At 40.9% G+C, this 15,000-nt stretch overlaps 2 protein-coding genes across 2 annotated transcripts in view; both read left to right on the top strand.

The window, feature by feature from the left end:
* The first annotated feature begins 415 nt into the window (after positions 1 to 415).
* LOC115815915 (polymeric immunoglobulin receptor-like) lies at positions 416 to 3,856 on the top strand. The gene is made up of 3 exons (XM_030778885.1): positions 416 to 690; positions 2,432 to 2,734; positions 3,804 to 3,856. The coding sequence occupies exons 1-3, from the start codon at positions 531 to 533 to the stop codon at positions 3,854 to 3,856; spliced, it is 516 nt and encodes a 171-aa protein (XP_030634745.1). The 5' UTR covers positions 416 to 530.
* Positions 3,857 to 12,803: 8,947 nt separating this feature from the next.
* Positions 12,804 to 15,000, top strand: part of LOC115815914 (polymeric immunoglobulin receptor-like) — a 5,157-nt gene continuing 2,960 nt past the window's right edge. Inside the window, exons 1-2 of the mRNA XM_030778884.1 lie at positions 12,804 to 13,092; positions 14,426 to 14,488. Of these exons, the coding sequence (XP_030634744.1) occupies positions 12,804 to 13,092; positions 14,426 to 14,488 (352 nt within the window). The remainder of the gene's footprint in view (positions 13,093 to 14,425; positions 14,489 to 15,000) is intronic.

The raw sequence follows: 15,000 nt of genomic DNA, 5'->3' as shown, positions 1-15,000 counted from the left end.
AATTATGGTGGAGTTCTGCTTTGACTGCAAGTCAGAGAATGATGTTCTCTCACTATGATCATGACCGTTGGATAGGTAAGGTTAGGGCACAGTTCATCTAGAATCCAGAACTCAAATATAGATGTTCTTAGACCTGATTACTGCCTAAACCCACGTCTTAAAAGCCAGACAGTAATCTATGCACTGCAGTATCTCTTCTGGCAACTATAGCAACAAAAATACAGGAGAAATATTAGTATGTTCATAGACAATGAATAATCCAAAATCAATAAATAAGCAAAAAGCTACTTATATCAACTGTGTGTTCATATGTGTGTGTGTGTGTGTCTTGTGTTTGTGTGTGTGTGTGTGTATGTGTGTGTGTGCGTGTGTGTGTGCGTGAGACAGGTGAGAGGATTGTGATGTCCCCCCAGTCACTGCGTGCACATGTTGGAGAAACAATTAATGTGACTTGCCCAGCCCGTGATTCTGGGCGGGGAACCAGAAAGTTTGTCTGTAAGAAACCGTGTGGTATCAATGACTTCACCATCATGTCTGGTCAGACCTTGGATGGGAGATACACAGTGGAGACCTCAGGAACAGGAGAGTTCATTGTGACCATCAGTAAACTGCAGAAGTCAGACGCTGGGACGTACGTGTGTGGAGTGGGCGCCTCTACATATTATGAAGTGGATGTCACAGTTGTGGGCGGTAAGATTAAGAACAAAAGTACAATAAAGTATATTAAAACAGATTCATTTACTGATTGATTAATTCATAGATTAACTGATTGATTGTTTGTACAGACCCTTGTTCCCTTTATCCAATTTCACGATCTTGTCAGATGTCAGGTTCTGGGGACCCTCTATTGATTTTCACTATAACAAAAGTAAACAATAACAACTTAATACTAACACTTCTTAACATGTTCATGCTTTTGCACAAGCAATTTTTTGTCAGGTGACTACCAACAGCATAAAGGTTCAAGTCTGTGTTGGATGCTCAAATGCCTGAGGCATGTTAAAAAAAAAAAAGAAAAAAAAAAAAGTCAGTAACCATGTGTCACAGCCTGCACCTCCATTTTGTTTTGTTCTGTCTTTGTGCTCCTGCTCTGTCTGTCTCCGCCCCTCACCTGTTCCTGTTTGTCTAATTATTAACCTTGTTAATTTGAACCAATCCTGTTTTGCCCTGTCTAGTTCTCCCTTGTATTTAAGTCCTAGTGTTTGCCTTGTCTTTGTCTATCGTTGTTTGTGTTTTTGCACACTGTTATGCTGCACCTTTTTGTTATCAGCTTTTGTTATTTGTTTGCACTGTATTATGGTCTTCATTTTAAGTAAAGCCTTCCGTTTTATCACCGTCAACCATCGTGCCTTGCACTTGGGTCCTGCACCACACCACCAGCGTGACACCATGACAACCTAAATTTGAGATAATGTCCTACTGCTCTATCTACATATGCATTTGTCAAAGTTAACACTGTAACTTCTGTGCTTTGATTGTTAACCTTCAGAAGATTAACCAAAGATCTTTTTTGGGTTTGTGTCAAAAGTTTAAACTGTATAATGAGAGTTTCATGCCTGAGAAAGAGAGATTGCGCAAAAACACAAAGCGTCTGTGCTGTTCACGCTGCTCTGACCTAAGACCCTCCCTTTACTGTTCTTTCGTGAGTTTCATGAGGACATGCTACCGTCTCAAGCCACACATTCAAGGAATTGAGGATCGTTATTGCTACGGCCAAATTTCTGTCAAAGAGGCCCAGGAAATTTCAAGTCTCAGCTCAAACGTGGTTAGATGGTTCTGGAAGAACCTGTTGCTACTCCAACTGGAAGGTGACAGAATAAGTTTAGAACATTAGAATCTCCCAACTGTTGTGGTATTGTACTGGGTAGGAATAGAGGTAACATCTGTTAGTTTGTCAAAATGTGGACTTTTCGTATTGTCATTTGGATTGTTCTCTCAGGTGAGTTTTGTTTGTTTTTGGTGGTTGTTTTTTTTTTTTGTAAGATCAAACATTTTGATAAATATGTTGAAAGATAGTTGTATGACATGCTAAAACTAGCTAATTATGGTGGAGTTCTGCTTTGACTGCAAGTCAGAGAATGATGTTCTCTCACTATGATCATGACCGTTGGATAGGTAAGGTTAGGGCACAGTTCATCTAGAATCCAGAACTCAAATATAGATGTTCTTAGACCTGATTACTGCCTAAACCCACATCTTAAAAGCCAGACAGTAATCTATGCACTGCAGTATCTCTTCTGGCAACTATAGCAACAAAAATATAGGAGATATATTAGTATGTTCATAGACAATGAATAATCCAAAATCAGTAAATAAGCAAAAAGGCACTTACATCAACTGTGTGTTCATGTGTTTGTGTGTGTGTGTGTGTGTGTCTTGTGTTTGTGTGTGTGTGTGTGCGTGTGCGTTTGTGTGTCTGTGTGCGAGACAGGTGAGAGGTTTGTGATGTCCCCCCAGTCACTGCGTGCACATGTTGGAGAAACAATTAATGTGACTTGCCCAGCCCGTGATTCTGGGCGGGGAACCAGAAAGTTTGTCTGTAAGAAACCGTGTGGTATGAATGACGTCGTCATCATGTCTGATCAGCCATCGCATGGGAGATACACAGTGGAGACCTCAGAAACAGGAGAGTTCATTGTGACCATCAGTAAACTGCAGAAGTCAGATGCTGGGACGTACTTGTGTGGAGCGGGCGGCTCTGTGTATCATGACGTGGATGTCACAGTTGTGGGCGGTAAGATTAAGAACAAAAGTACATTAAGTATATTAAAACAGATTCATTTACTGATTGATTAATTAGATTGACTGATTGATTGTTTTTACAGACCCTTGTTCCCTTTATCCAATTTCACGATCTTGTCAGATGTCAGGTTCTGGGGACCCTCTATTGATTTTCACTATGACAAAAGTAAACAATAAAAGCTTAATCCTAACCCTTACGCTAACCCTACTCTAACCAAAAATGCTTTCAAAATTAGCTTTACCAAGATGCTTTATCAGAAATAGTTTTACCAGTATATTTTATAAAAAGCAAATGTGCAATGGTTTTTAGTAGTGTTGCCTCTGTCTTTCACCCTTTTCCCAACATGTCCCCAGTACAACAGGGTTCTTAAAGTCAGCTATCTTCTTAAATTAGTAAAAACAAGTACTCACATTCTCTCTCTCTCTCTCTCTCTCTCTCTCTCACACTCACACACACACACACACACACACACACACACACGTAGTCATTGCTAAATTCAACAAAGATGGTAAGAGACAAGAGCCAGGCATGCTATTTCCCAGAAACAGAGTTGTACCATGAGGGACAGGATGCATGATCATACAAGGTGATCTGTGAGGACGTAACACAGGCATTTGTTTTTGCAGAGCAAAAAAGAGACACAAAACTGGTCAGAACCATTACAAAAAAACAAATGCATGATATAAATAGATATAGATATGTGATGTAAATAACTGATACCATTCATGACAGTAGGCATGAGAGGACAGGACATCAGTATTCTGATGTGGAGAAGCTGACTGAGGAAATTAATGTCAGGGGGCCATGTCTCCCATCTCTGCTCTTGCACACCAAAGCTTGTTAACTGAAAATGAATAGGAGGCCCTTCAACAGGCAACATCTCCATAATTGTCCCCAGAGATACTCTTTGAAGCTTTTTGGTCACATTTGGACCGTTTGAGAATCAGTAGCTCCAGCTGTAGTTCTGTAAGTTCTCTCCCTGACCCCAGGGACCGTGCTTCATCGGTCAATGCAGAACATCCATATGTTTTCCCCAATTTTTCTCCTCCATTTTCCACAGTTTTTCACAACATGACTGGTACAGGCTACGAGATAAAGACCTCCTGTGCCTAATTCCTTCCTGGCATTGCAATTGGGAAGTGGTTTACTGGGCCTCTTTGTCGTGCACATTAACACCATCACTCCTAACAAATATCCTTCTCCAATTTTCTGCAGATGACGAAATTACCACAACTGTTTAAAAGACGACTACTCAGCCCGCTGTGACAGATCATACAGGTTAGTAAGAAGAACACTATTCATCGACCTTACCTCCACCTTCACTGCCTGTTCCAGCATTGGCCTTTACCATTACCTGTCTCTGTAGAATGAGTTTAAAAGGCTTCCAGGTGCACACCAGGATAGTACATGATTGTATCTCAAGTTGTTACCACACCATACTACTGTCAGCCGTCAGCATTTGGCAAAAACCTGGCATCATGCCACTTATTCGACTGGTAGGATAGGTATCGGTTAACATGAACTGGTTACTCCCAAACAGGCCTGGCCAGCAATGTTGATTAATAAGCATCCCCTAAACCACTTAAGTTGGTGGCTTACATTTCCCCAGTATAGTCACTATGCTTTTGGTCAACACTGTCACCTCCTACATCAAAGACGTACATCCTCAGTGGCCTGAAACATCCTTGAGAATAAGTTTAGGGATCTTCTTTGCTGTTCTTGCTGCTTTCTCTTGTGTTTAGCCTTTGAGCAAGTGCCACATGAACTTTGAATCTGAGACCTTGTCAGGGCTCCCACACCGTCTAAAAGATTCACAAAATTTCAAGTATGTCAAGGACTTGGGAACCATGCCTTGTGTCTACAATGTATCTATGTGATGGCCTTGCAAGGTTTTCCATTTTTGATTTCACTTCTTTTTCTAGTTACATGAATGCTGAATAAATGTAAGCTTGCTACACATCTTTGTTCTTTTCAGAGGGAACCTCATGTGTCTTCCTTAAATCTTCCATTAGATTAAATGAAAATCAGGAAAGTCATTTGAATCCAGGTGGGAGCTGCAGGAGAGTTGCTGTGATTGGATGAAACGTGCCATGTCTCAGAAGCAGTGCCTGGAATTCAACACAGAGAGCTGAAAACAACATTGGTGATGTCATTCAATATTCCCGGCATGTTGGCTGCCACGCCCCTCCTCTTAAAGGGACAGGGCAGACAAAACGAGCCCTGTCGCCACTGCCATGAAATGTCTTTTTATTCCTCTCCTTTTTTTAAAAAAAAAAAAAAAATCTTTTTAACAGTTTTTATGCACTTTCTGAATTCCTTGGAGACTATTTTTGGACTTGTAATAAACTGTGATAAACCTGCTTTCCTGTTTCTGTTGTGTCTCTTCCCTTTGTATTTTTTCAGAGGTCCTGTTCCTCTATCTAGAAAGATTAGGTGACAGAGTTGACTTCTCTGTTGGTAGTGATTAACTGTAACCCAGGCTTAAGTGTACTATGACCTGTCAAATATTACACACATGTCCATACAAGGACTTCCTCATCTTCTCCTGCCCTCTGATTGGCGCTCTTTGTTTTTTCTGTTTCTCACCACCCCCTCAGATTTTCTGTGGATCAGTATCTGCAGTCAGTAGCACATCCAGGGCTGAGTTTTTTAGACAAGGATTAAGCCCAATCCTGGACTGAACTCCATTTTGAAGAGATTGTCCATTTAAATTGGATTTACTCCAGAACTAGACTCAGTCTTTATCTCTCAAACTGTGGTCCTGATACTCCCAGTTACACTGGGAAAACTCACAGTAGTCACTGTTTCAACCCAGTAATCACTAACTATAATACCATACACCATTTCACCTCTGAATTCACACACACTGCGTTGTGCTTATTCAGAGGTGAACGTGTACATTAGCTGAACGGACGATTATAACATGCGTCCTGCTTAACCTTAATGACAATGCTGAACAAGTAACCATTTTTAAAAATTGTTAAAAACTCATGGTGTCATAACTCAGAGCATAAATAACATATTATACTGGGGTATATGAATATGAATTAAAATATATTTTGTTCATTCTCAGTTTTGCAGAGTTTTGTTGTTCTTCATGCAAAAGTTGTTATTTTGTGTTAAATTTATATATTGTTCAGTTTGGAGCTGCTTCTGTTTTCTTTCAACCCAAACCAAGCTGAACTGTGTCCCAAAAACCGACGCAATTGCTTAAAAGGGCGAACCGTTACACGTCTAGTGGAAACTAAATATAACTAAGCACTTCTTTCAGCAACATTTGGTAAATTAGGACTAGATCTCCTCACAGCATGGAAGTCAGAATTGTTGATCTTTTTCACGATGATGAACAGCGTTTCAGTTTTAGAGTGCCCTCTAGAGGAATTCTACTATTACAGCAAGAAACTAACTTTCACAGTGCAGTGCATTTCACGAGGGTTACAAAAGGAGTGTAGGACAGTTATTGTACGTATTGCTAATGAATTATTGAGGAAGTCAGGAAATTTGGAGCATTTGTTGAGCACTGTCTGTGCACACTTCTTATGGCAAGTAAACTGAGAGGAGAGAAACGTTTTGTTTTGAGGTATAATGTTTGGTGAATTCAAAGGTGTCTCAGCTTTTTAAATCTTTTCATCTGTGAGTTTCTCCATGACAAACCCACAGTATCCTGTGTCAAGCCATTCACACAAAGACTCTCTATTGGGGGAAACTGTTTGGTGAAAACACTAGGGATGATTACCCTCTACTTGGTCTTGATTAACCCCTGCATCAGCACAGGCCCAGAAAGTCAAGATCTCTCCTGTTTGGTTAAGGAGTTTTACAATGGGCCACTGAGCAGAGTAAAGGGGAGGAACATTTTATGTCTGTGTGTTGAGTTATTGCTACATCATCAACTGATATGAAACCCAAGTAGTGCAGGAAATTGCTGTCAATGTCAGTAACAAATTAAGACAGGAGCTGGAGCCATGTGCTCAGTGCTGTTTGATTGCTCCTCTGATGTTAAGTAAAGAGAGGAGGCAACCTGAAGTTTGTGCTGGGTTTCGTCATGTACTTTCCCTCCACCTGGAGGAAACCCATGCAGTCACAGGGAGAACATGCAAACTCCAGACAGAAAGGACAGAAACCTTCTTACTGTGGGGCGACAGCGCTACCTACTGCCCCACCCCCCGCAAACGAAAAACAATCAGATGTGATGTCCTCTTTCCATATCATGAATTTATTTGTTCTTTGAACAGAAGGAAGAGGAGAAGTGACATGGCTGCAGAGCAAACCTCAAAACAGGAACTACACACACACACAGAGAGAGAGAGAGAGAGAGAGAGAGAGAGAGAGAGAGAGAGAGAGAGAGAGAGAGAAAGAGAGAGAGAGAGTGAGATGAAACACTAGCTGTTAGTCAGTTCTAGTGTTTCTGAGCTCTGATCATTCCCAGTGAGAATTTGCTCCAACTGGGTCAGGGTGTAGGTTCCAAACGAGACCAGGAAGTGCACATAAAGTTCACATAAAGGGTAGCTGCCCTGTGCCAAACACGTACCTGCTTCACTGACTTTGTCCTTAGTCTGAGAAATGGGTAAAATAAGCCCAATGTGCTCCGTAGGTATCTGGTGTGAAACTCCTCTGGCAACATCTTTGAAATGACCCTACTGGGAATAAGGGTGATAGCAGTGCTGTGATGAGGAGTTATGTTCAAAAGCTGGACATTTTACTGTGCTTTTGCTTTTTTTCTCCTCTTGCTTTACTAATGTTGTCCAGGAGTGTCTGTAAAGGAATGTCATAGGCGGAGGTTCAGGCACCAAGGTAGTGTCCAGAGACGGTCTAGACTATCTAGACCAGAGGTGGGCAAATCCAGTCCTGGAGGGCCGGTGTCCTGCCGTTTTTTTTTCACCTCTTAGCTACCTGTTGATTTTCACTTTAAAAAACAGGTGTGTATGCTCCTCAGCCAATCAGAGACTGTATTTAGTTGGTTGACAAGAGAAACAGCAGGACCATGGCCCTCCAGGACCGGATTTGCCCACCCCTTATCTAGATGGTCAAGACTATCTCTCTGTGGCACAGCTGAGAGTGAACAATACGCTAACAAAGAGAAGCAGTGTGTTGACACGAGAGAAAAAACACAGGCAGACAACATCCACTACGCCAGTATACATTTTCACCAACCTGCTGGAGCCCAGAGGTGAGTCACACCCTGCTGTTCTTTCTCAGAGCATTTTCTATTCTGTTTTTTTTTTTTTAATTTTTAATTAAAGAGCATATTGTTTAGAGCAATGGTTCTTCAACCGACCTTTTACAAAAAGCAAAGTCATTTAGAATATGCCAATTTAAGGGAATTTAAATACGGCTTATAGAGTGTCGGGCAGACACTGTGCAGCTCTCAGAAAGAAAAGGACATTTGTTAACCTTCAGTGTTCCTTAGTAATTAAAGATGCAGTTGTGTAAACTCTCTCCCTCTTTTTCACCCTTCCCTATCTATTTCTATCACCCTCACTCTGCCTCTCTATCCCTATCCCCTTTGATCTCAGTTCTCTCTTCATGGCCCAGGCCTCCCTGCATGCAGGACCAATGCATATCAAAGCAGAGACCACTCGCTGTAACACCTAACAGACGTCAGGCTTGATGTTTTAGGGCAGCTAACCCCAGACCATTTGCTCAAATGCTGATAATGTTTAATTGTGAGGGAGACTAGATCACCCCGGGAGGTTAGTTTCCCTTTGAGAATGGAATTCAGACCGTGTCACAGGCCCCATCTGCATTGCTCCACTCGGGCACAAACTATGTAGAACAAAAGAAAAATGAAACTAACCATACGATATTATCAGTTAAATATGCATAACTGTTCGTATAGTCATAAATGCGCGGTAAAACTTAGAAATAGCCAGGAGCCAAGTCATGAGCCGCTAATTGTATGACCATCGGTGTAATTGTGCTGTTTTTAATGGTAAAGAGACCATATTTGGTCTTGTTCGGGAGCATAAAATGCGGTAGATTCGAGTAAGCGGACGTAATTTTACTATTCTTTAATGGGAAAAAGTTATGTAAAATTATTTCAACCGAGCTCAAATTAATACTTCCCAAATTCCAAGGAGTGTCTCCTTTCAGACAGAGACACCCCCAAAAGGATAGCAGCACCCCCCCGTCTGCAAATCAGATAAAATGCCAGACTCTCTGCTATCCTGTAGGTCAGTTCAGCTGCGCCAAAGTTCAGTTCAGCTGCGCTAAGGTTCAGCTCCAGTTAAGCTCCGGTTGTATCAGCCGTAATGTAAGTCCATCCGTTCTGTCCTGCTCGTCTCCACGAAGAATCGACCCAGGCTCACCGCTACGGAAGATCCGTGACGCTAAAAGACTTTCCCGGCACCTACACGAAGTCTCGCTCACGGTCTCCTTCTGCCAACCTCGGTAACTCCGATCTCTCATACCTGAACGTGGCTGGGCCTGCTCCTCTTCTTCCTCATCCCTTTTCTCTCCCTTCCTCACAAGCCCTTTTTGCGTGTAACTCCACTAGAACATCACTCAGGTAGTTCTTTTGGTTAAGCGTGCCTTCTCGTGAGTAATGCCTCATGCTCGCGTAGTTGTTCATTCATAAATACTTTAGGTAACGAGGATACTGTTATTGTCTACCGTTAGTTGTTGGTCTTCTTGTTAGTAAATTAGATGCTGTTGTATGTGTGTGTATAGCGGACGTGCCTTAATTCCACCTGATTTCCAATTTATTCAACATTAGATTCATTCTGTACCGTTTGAATTTGATCGTTGTAATAAACGTGTACGTCTGTATTCCTACTCTTTGAGTACGTGATAAATTATTTCCTAGTTACTGAACTTAGTTAGCTAGAAGTATTGAATTCGAAGAGTAGTATTGTACCTGCTACTTTAATGCTGTTATTTATTATATGTACGGCTAATGAAGAGTTATTCAGAATAATTTCTAGGTTCAGTGTTCAGAGCGCTGAGTTATAAATAGAGTTTTTCAGAATATCTGTGATTTCACTGGGTTCAGGTTCCAAAATAAGGCTATGGTTACAGCAAAGTGATATTAGTGTTAAGTCTAATATTCACAGTGAACCATTAACCAGATTTTCCTCATACCATTGGCATGACAAGAGACTTGAGCAGGTGAAGAGGACATGAGAACATCCAAATGTGTCACTGACAGAGAAAATGTCCAAGCTCTTGGCAATGAGTCTTTACAGGACCTCAGACAGGTTACTCCCATCAGACAAGCTGTTTGCATAATGCAAATTTATGGTACTATACCCATGACAGTTTCTCTAATGGAGCATAACTGCACTGGTGTCAGACGTAGTTAGTCATAAAATCATTGAGGCTGCCTAGTGCTCAGCCAAATCTCACCTTAACCCACCTGAAACCCACTTAGACTCAACAAAGACATCTTCGCTGGGAAAGACCGAACAGTTTGAAGGTACCGACAATCTTACATGCCTGAGACATTTTGTTTTGTTTGACCTGATTTACACTACAGATATGTATATGTGCTGTGTTTCAAAAATGTTTTTGTCATATGTACATATGTGTACTTATTCCACAATGGGGTCTTATTACCTTGTTTATGTGGAAACTTGTAAATAGATCTATAAATTTAGATTTTTTTTTGTTTTAGAAAACATGCAAACCACAAAGACAATAATTAATATTTGAATGTTTGTGTTTGAGAATCAACAAGAGAGAGGAAGTTACAAGATACAGTGCATTTAAAGAAGTGTGAAAGAACTGAGTGTTACCATAGCAACGGTGCAATGTTGCTCAACAATGGACATTTCTGAGAAAAAGATTTGATTGTTCACACCATATCAGAAGTGAGAGAGAGAGAGAGAGAGAGAGAGAGAGAGAGAAAGAGAGAGAGAGAGAAGCAGGACTTCCCCATACTGTGACTGAGTGCACTATTCTCTCTCTCTCTCTCTCTCTCTCTCTCTCTCATTATATATAAATGACTGACTCATCCTACGATGCTGTAATCACAGATCTAAGATAGTTTTGCATAAGTGAAAACTGGGGTGGTGGGGGTCCCAACCCGAGTGAACTGGTTGGAGTGAACTGTAGTTCATTTTTTGCTGATCTGAAAGCTCCATATAGCCTAAACCAAACTCAGCCTGACTGAACTCAAGCAAGTCACAGACAACTGTTCAGATTCAGATAAGTATTCAGATATTGATATCGGGTATCGATATCAGGCATCGATACCAAAGTTTTCACTACAGATGTCATGCCATGTCATTCCAACAGCATAGAGGTTCAAGTCTGTGTTGGATGCTCAAATGCCTGAGGCGTGTTAAAAAAAAAAAGAAAAAAGAAAAGAAAAGAAAGGTCAATAACCATGACACCCTATGTTTGAGATAATGTTTTAGAATCAAGAAGGGACAGGAAGTTACAAGATGAAGTGAAATTAAAAAAGTGTGAAAGAACTGAGTGTTACCATAGTAACGGTAAAATGTTGCTCAACACTGGATGTTGCTGAGAAAAACCTTTGAGTTCACTTGTTCAAATTTGATTGTTCACACCATATCAGATGTGAGAGAGAGAAAGAGAGAGAGAGAGAGAGAGAGAGAGAGAGAGAAACAGGACTTCGCCATACTGTGACTGAGTGCACTCTTCTCTCTCTCTCTCTCTCTCTCTCTCTCTCTATCTCTCATTATGTACAAATGACTGACTCATCCCACAATGCTGTAATCACAGATCTAAGATAGTTTTGCATAAGTGAAAACTGGGGGGGGTGGGGGTCCCAACCCGAGTGAACTGGTTGGAGTGAACTGTAGTTCATTTTTTGCTGATCTGAAAGCTCCAACTAAACAGTTGAAACTCAGCCTGACTGAACTCAAGCAAGTCACAGACAACTGTTCAGATTCAACTGTTCGTATTCAGATATTGATATCGGGTATCGATGTCAGGCATCAATACCAAAGTTTTCACCACAGATGTCATGTAAGCAGTTGTGAAGAAATATTGATGTTAAACAGCTGATCGATTACACAACAGCTGATTTTGCACAAGCAATTTTTCGTCTGGTGAGTACCAACAGCATAGAGGTTCAAGTCTGTGTTGGATGCTCAAATGCCTGAGGTATGTAAAAAACAAACAAACAAACAAACAAACAAAAAAAAAAATGTGCTGATTGCACAAAAACACAAAGCATCTCCAACCCCAGACACCATAACACTCTTAATGCTGTTTACGCTGCTCTGACCTAAGAACTTCCCTTTACTGCTCTTTCGTGAGTTTCATGAGGACATGCAACCGTCTCAAGCCACACATTCAAGGAATTGAGGATCGTTAGTGCTACGGCCAAATTTCTGTCAAAAAGTCTCAGCTAAAACGTGGTTAGATGGTTCTGGAAGAACCTGTTGCTACTCCAACTGCAAGGTGACAGAATAAGTTTAGAACATTAGAATTTCCCAACTGTTGTGGTATTGTACTGGGCTAGGAATAGAGGTAACATCTGTTAGTTTGTCAAAATGTGGACTTTTCGTATTGTCATTTGGATTGTTCTCTCAGGTGAGTTTTGTTTGTTTTCGTTTTTTTTTTCAAGCAAGATGAAGCATTTCGATATATATGTTGAAAGATAGTTGTATGACATGCTAAAACTAGCTAATTACGATGGAGTTCTGCTTTGACTGCAAGTCAGAAAATGATGTTCGTTCCCAACGGTCATGACCATTGGATAAGTATGGTGAGGGCACAGTTCCTCTAGAATCCAGAACTCAAATATAGTCTTAGACCTGATTACTGCCTAAACCCACGTCTTAAAAGGCAGACAGTAATCTATGCACTGTAGTATCTCTTTTGGCAACTATAGCAACAAAAATATAATATATACTAGCATGTTCATAGACAATGAATAATCCAAAATCAATAAATAAGCAAAAAGGGACTGTGTGTTCATGTGTGTGTGTGTGTGTGTGTGTGTGTGTGTGTGTCTTGTGTTTGTGTGTTTGTGTGTGCGTGTGCGTGTGTGTGTGTGTGTGTGCATGTGTGTGTGTCTGTGTGTGTGTGTGTGTGTGTGTGTGTGTGTGTGTGTGTGTGTGTGTGTGCGCGTGAGACAGGTGAGAGGTTTGTGATGTCCCCCCAGTCACTGCGTGCACATGTAGGAGAAACAATTAATGTGACTTGCCCAGCCCGTAATTCTGGGCCGGGAACCAGAAAGTTTGTCTGTAAGAAACCATGCGGTGGGAATGACGTCAGCATCAAGTCTGATCAGCCATCGCATGGGAGATACACAGTGGAGAACTCAGAAACAGGACAGTTCATTGTGACCATCAGTAAACTGCAGAAGTCAGATGCTGGGACATACCGGTGTGGAGTGGGCGGCTTTATGTATCATGACGTGGATGTCACAGTTGTGGGCGGTAAGATTAAAAACAAAAGTACATTAAGTATATTAAAACAGATTCATTTATTGACTGATTAATTGATCGATTGATTCATTGTTTGCACAGACCCTTGTTCCCTTTATCCAATTTCACGATCTTGTCAGATGTCAGGTTCTGGGGACACTCTATTGATTTCAACTATGACAAAAGTAAACAATAACAACTTAATCCTAACCCTTACCCTAACCCTACTCTAACCAAAAATGCTTTCAAAATTAGTTTTACCAAGATGTTTTATCAGAAATAGTTTTACCAGTATATTTTATAAAAAGCAAATGTGCAATGGTTTTTTAGTAGTGTTGTCTCTGTCTTTCACACCCTTTTCCCAACATGTCCCCAGTACAACAGAGTTCTTTCAGTCAGCTATCTTCTTAAATTAGCAAAAACAAGTACTCACATAATCTCTCTCTTTCTCTCTCTCTCTCTCTCTCTCTCTCTCTCTCTCTTTCTCTCTCTCTCTTTCTCTCACACACACACACATAGTCCATTGCTAAATTCAACAAAGACGGTAAGAGACAAGAGCCAGACATGCTATTTCCCAGAAACAGAGCTGTACCATGAGGGACAGGATGCATGATCATACAATGTGATCTGTGAGGAAGTAACACAGGCATTTGTTTTTGCAGAGCAAAAAAGAGACACAAAACTGGTCAGAACCATTACAAAAAAACAAATGCATGATATAAATAGATATAGATAATGTGATGTAAATTCATGATACAATTCATGACAGTAGGCATGAGAGGACAGGACATCAGTATCCTGATGTGGAGAAGCTGGCTGAGGAAATTAATGTCAGGGGGCCATGTCTCCCATCTCTGCCCTGGCACATCAAGGCTTGTTAACTGAAAATGAAGAGGAGGTCCTTCAACAGGCAACATCTCCATAATGGTCCTCAGAGATACTCTTTGAAGCTTTTAGTCAAATTTGGACCATTTGAATCAGTAGCTCCAGCTGTAGTTCTGGTCAAGCTGTAGATTTCAGCTGCAGGTGCTCTCTATAAACAACTGATAATAATACAAGGACAAACACAATGTCATCATTCAGTTATGTATCAACACAAAGTCCTTTACCTGACCCCAGGGACCGTGCTTCATCAGTCAATGCAGAACATTCACATATTTTCCCCAATTTTCCCCCTCCATTTTCCACAGTTTTTCACAACATGACTAGTACAGGCTATGAGATAAAGACCTCCTGTTCATAGTTCCTTCCTGGCATTGCAGATGGGAAGTGATTTACTGGGCCTCTTTGTCGTGCACATTATCACCATCACTCCTAACAAACATCCTTCTCCAATTTTCTGCAGATGATGAAATTACCACTTCTGTTTTGAAGACGACTACTCAGCCCGCTGTGACAGATCATACAGGTTAGTAAGAAGAACACTGTTCATTGACCTTACCTCTATCTTCACTACCTGTTACAACATTGGAATTTACCATTATCTGTGTCTGTAGAATGAGTTTAAATGGCTTCCTGGTGCAACATTGGGCCCACACCAGGATAGTGCATGATTGTATCTCAACTTGTTACCACACCATACTACTGTCAGCCGTCAGCATTTGGCAAAAACCTTGCATCATGCCACTTATTCGACTGGTAGGATAGGTATCTGTTAACATGAACTGTGTAGGTGCAACTGCAGTCCTAACACAGAGACACCAAAAGATGTAGATGTGATAGGGTTTATAAATCAGTCTCATAAATCAGTCTCATATAATTTATTAACCATTAATTTGGGTGTTTAATATTCTGTTAATTAAACAACTAAGATTAATGGGATACACTAGCTGTAACACTCTGCTACAGTCTTAGAGAGTATTGCGGTACTAATGTATTACAATTACACTACTAAACCCATAACACTCATGCACAACCAGG

The sequence above is a fragment of the Chanos chanos genome, chromosome 7, assembly GCF_902362185.1.
Source record: "Chanos chanos chromosome 7, fChaCha1.1, whole genome shotgun sequence".
Classification (NCBI taxonomy): domain Eukaryota; kingdom Metazoa; phylum Chordata; class Actinopteri; order Gonorynchiformes; family Chanidae; genus Chanos; species Chanos chanos.
Note: the sequence above shows the minus strand (reverse complement) of the source record. Positions and strands in the feature narration are given on the sequence as shown.

Excerpts from the sequence above, each read along its gene's own strand:
- LOC115815915 (XM_030778885.1), top strand. The coding sequence starts at position 531 with ATGTCTGGTCAGACCTTGGATGGGAGATACACAGTGGAGACCTCAGGA. Across the intron at positions 691-2,431 it reads GGATGTCACAGTTGTGGGCG|GTGAGAGGTTTGTGATGTCC; the intron begins GTAAGATTAAGA and ends TGTGCGAGACAG. Across the intron at positions 2,735-3,803 it reads GGATGTCACAGTTGTGGGCG|TTTTTCACAACATGACTGGT; the intron begins GTAAGATTAAGA and ends CATTTTCCACAG.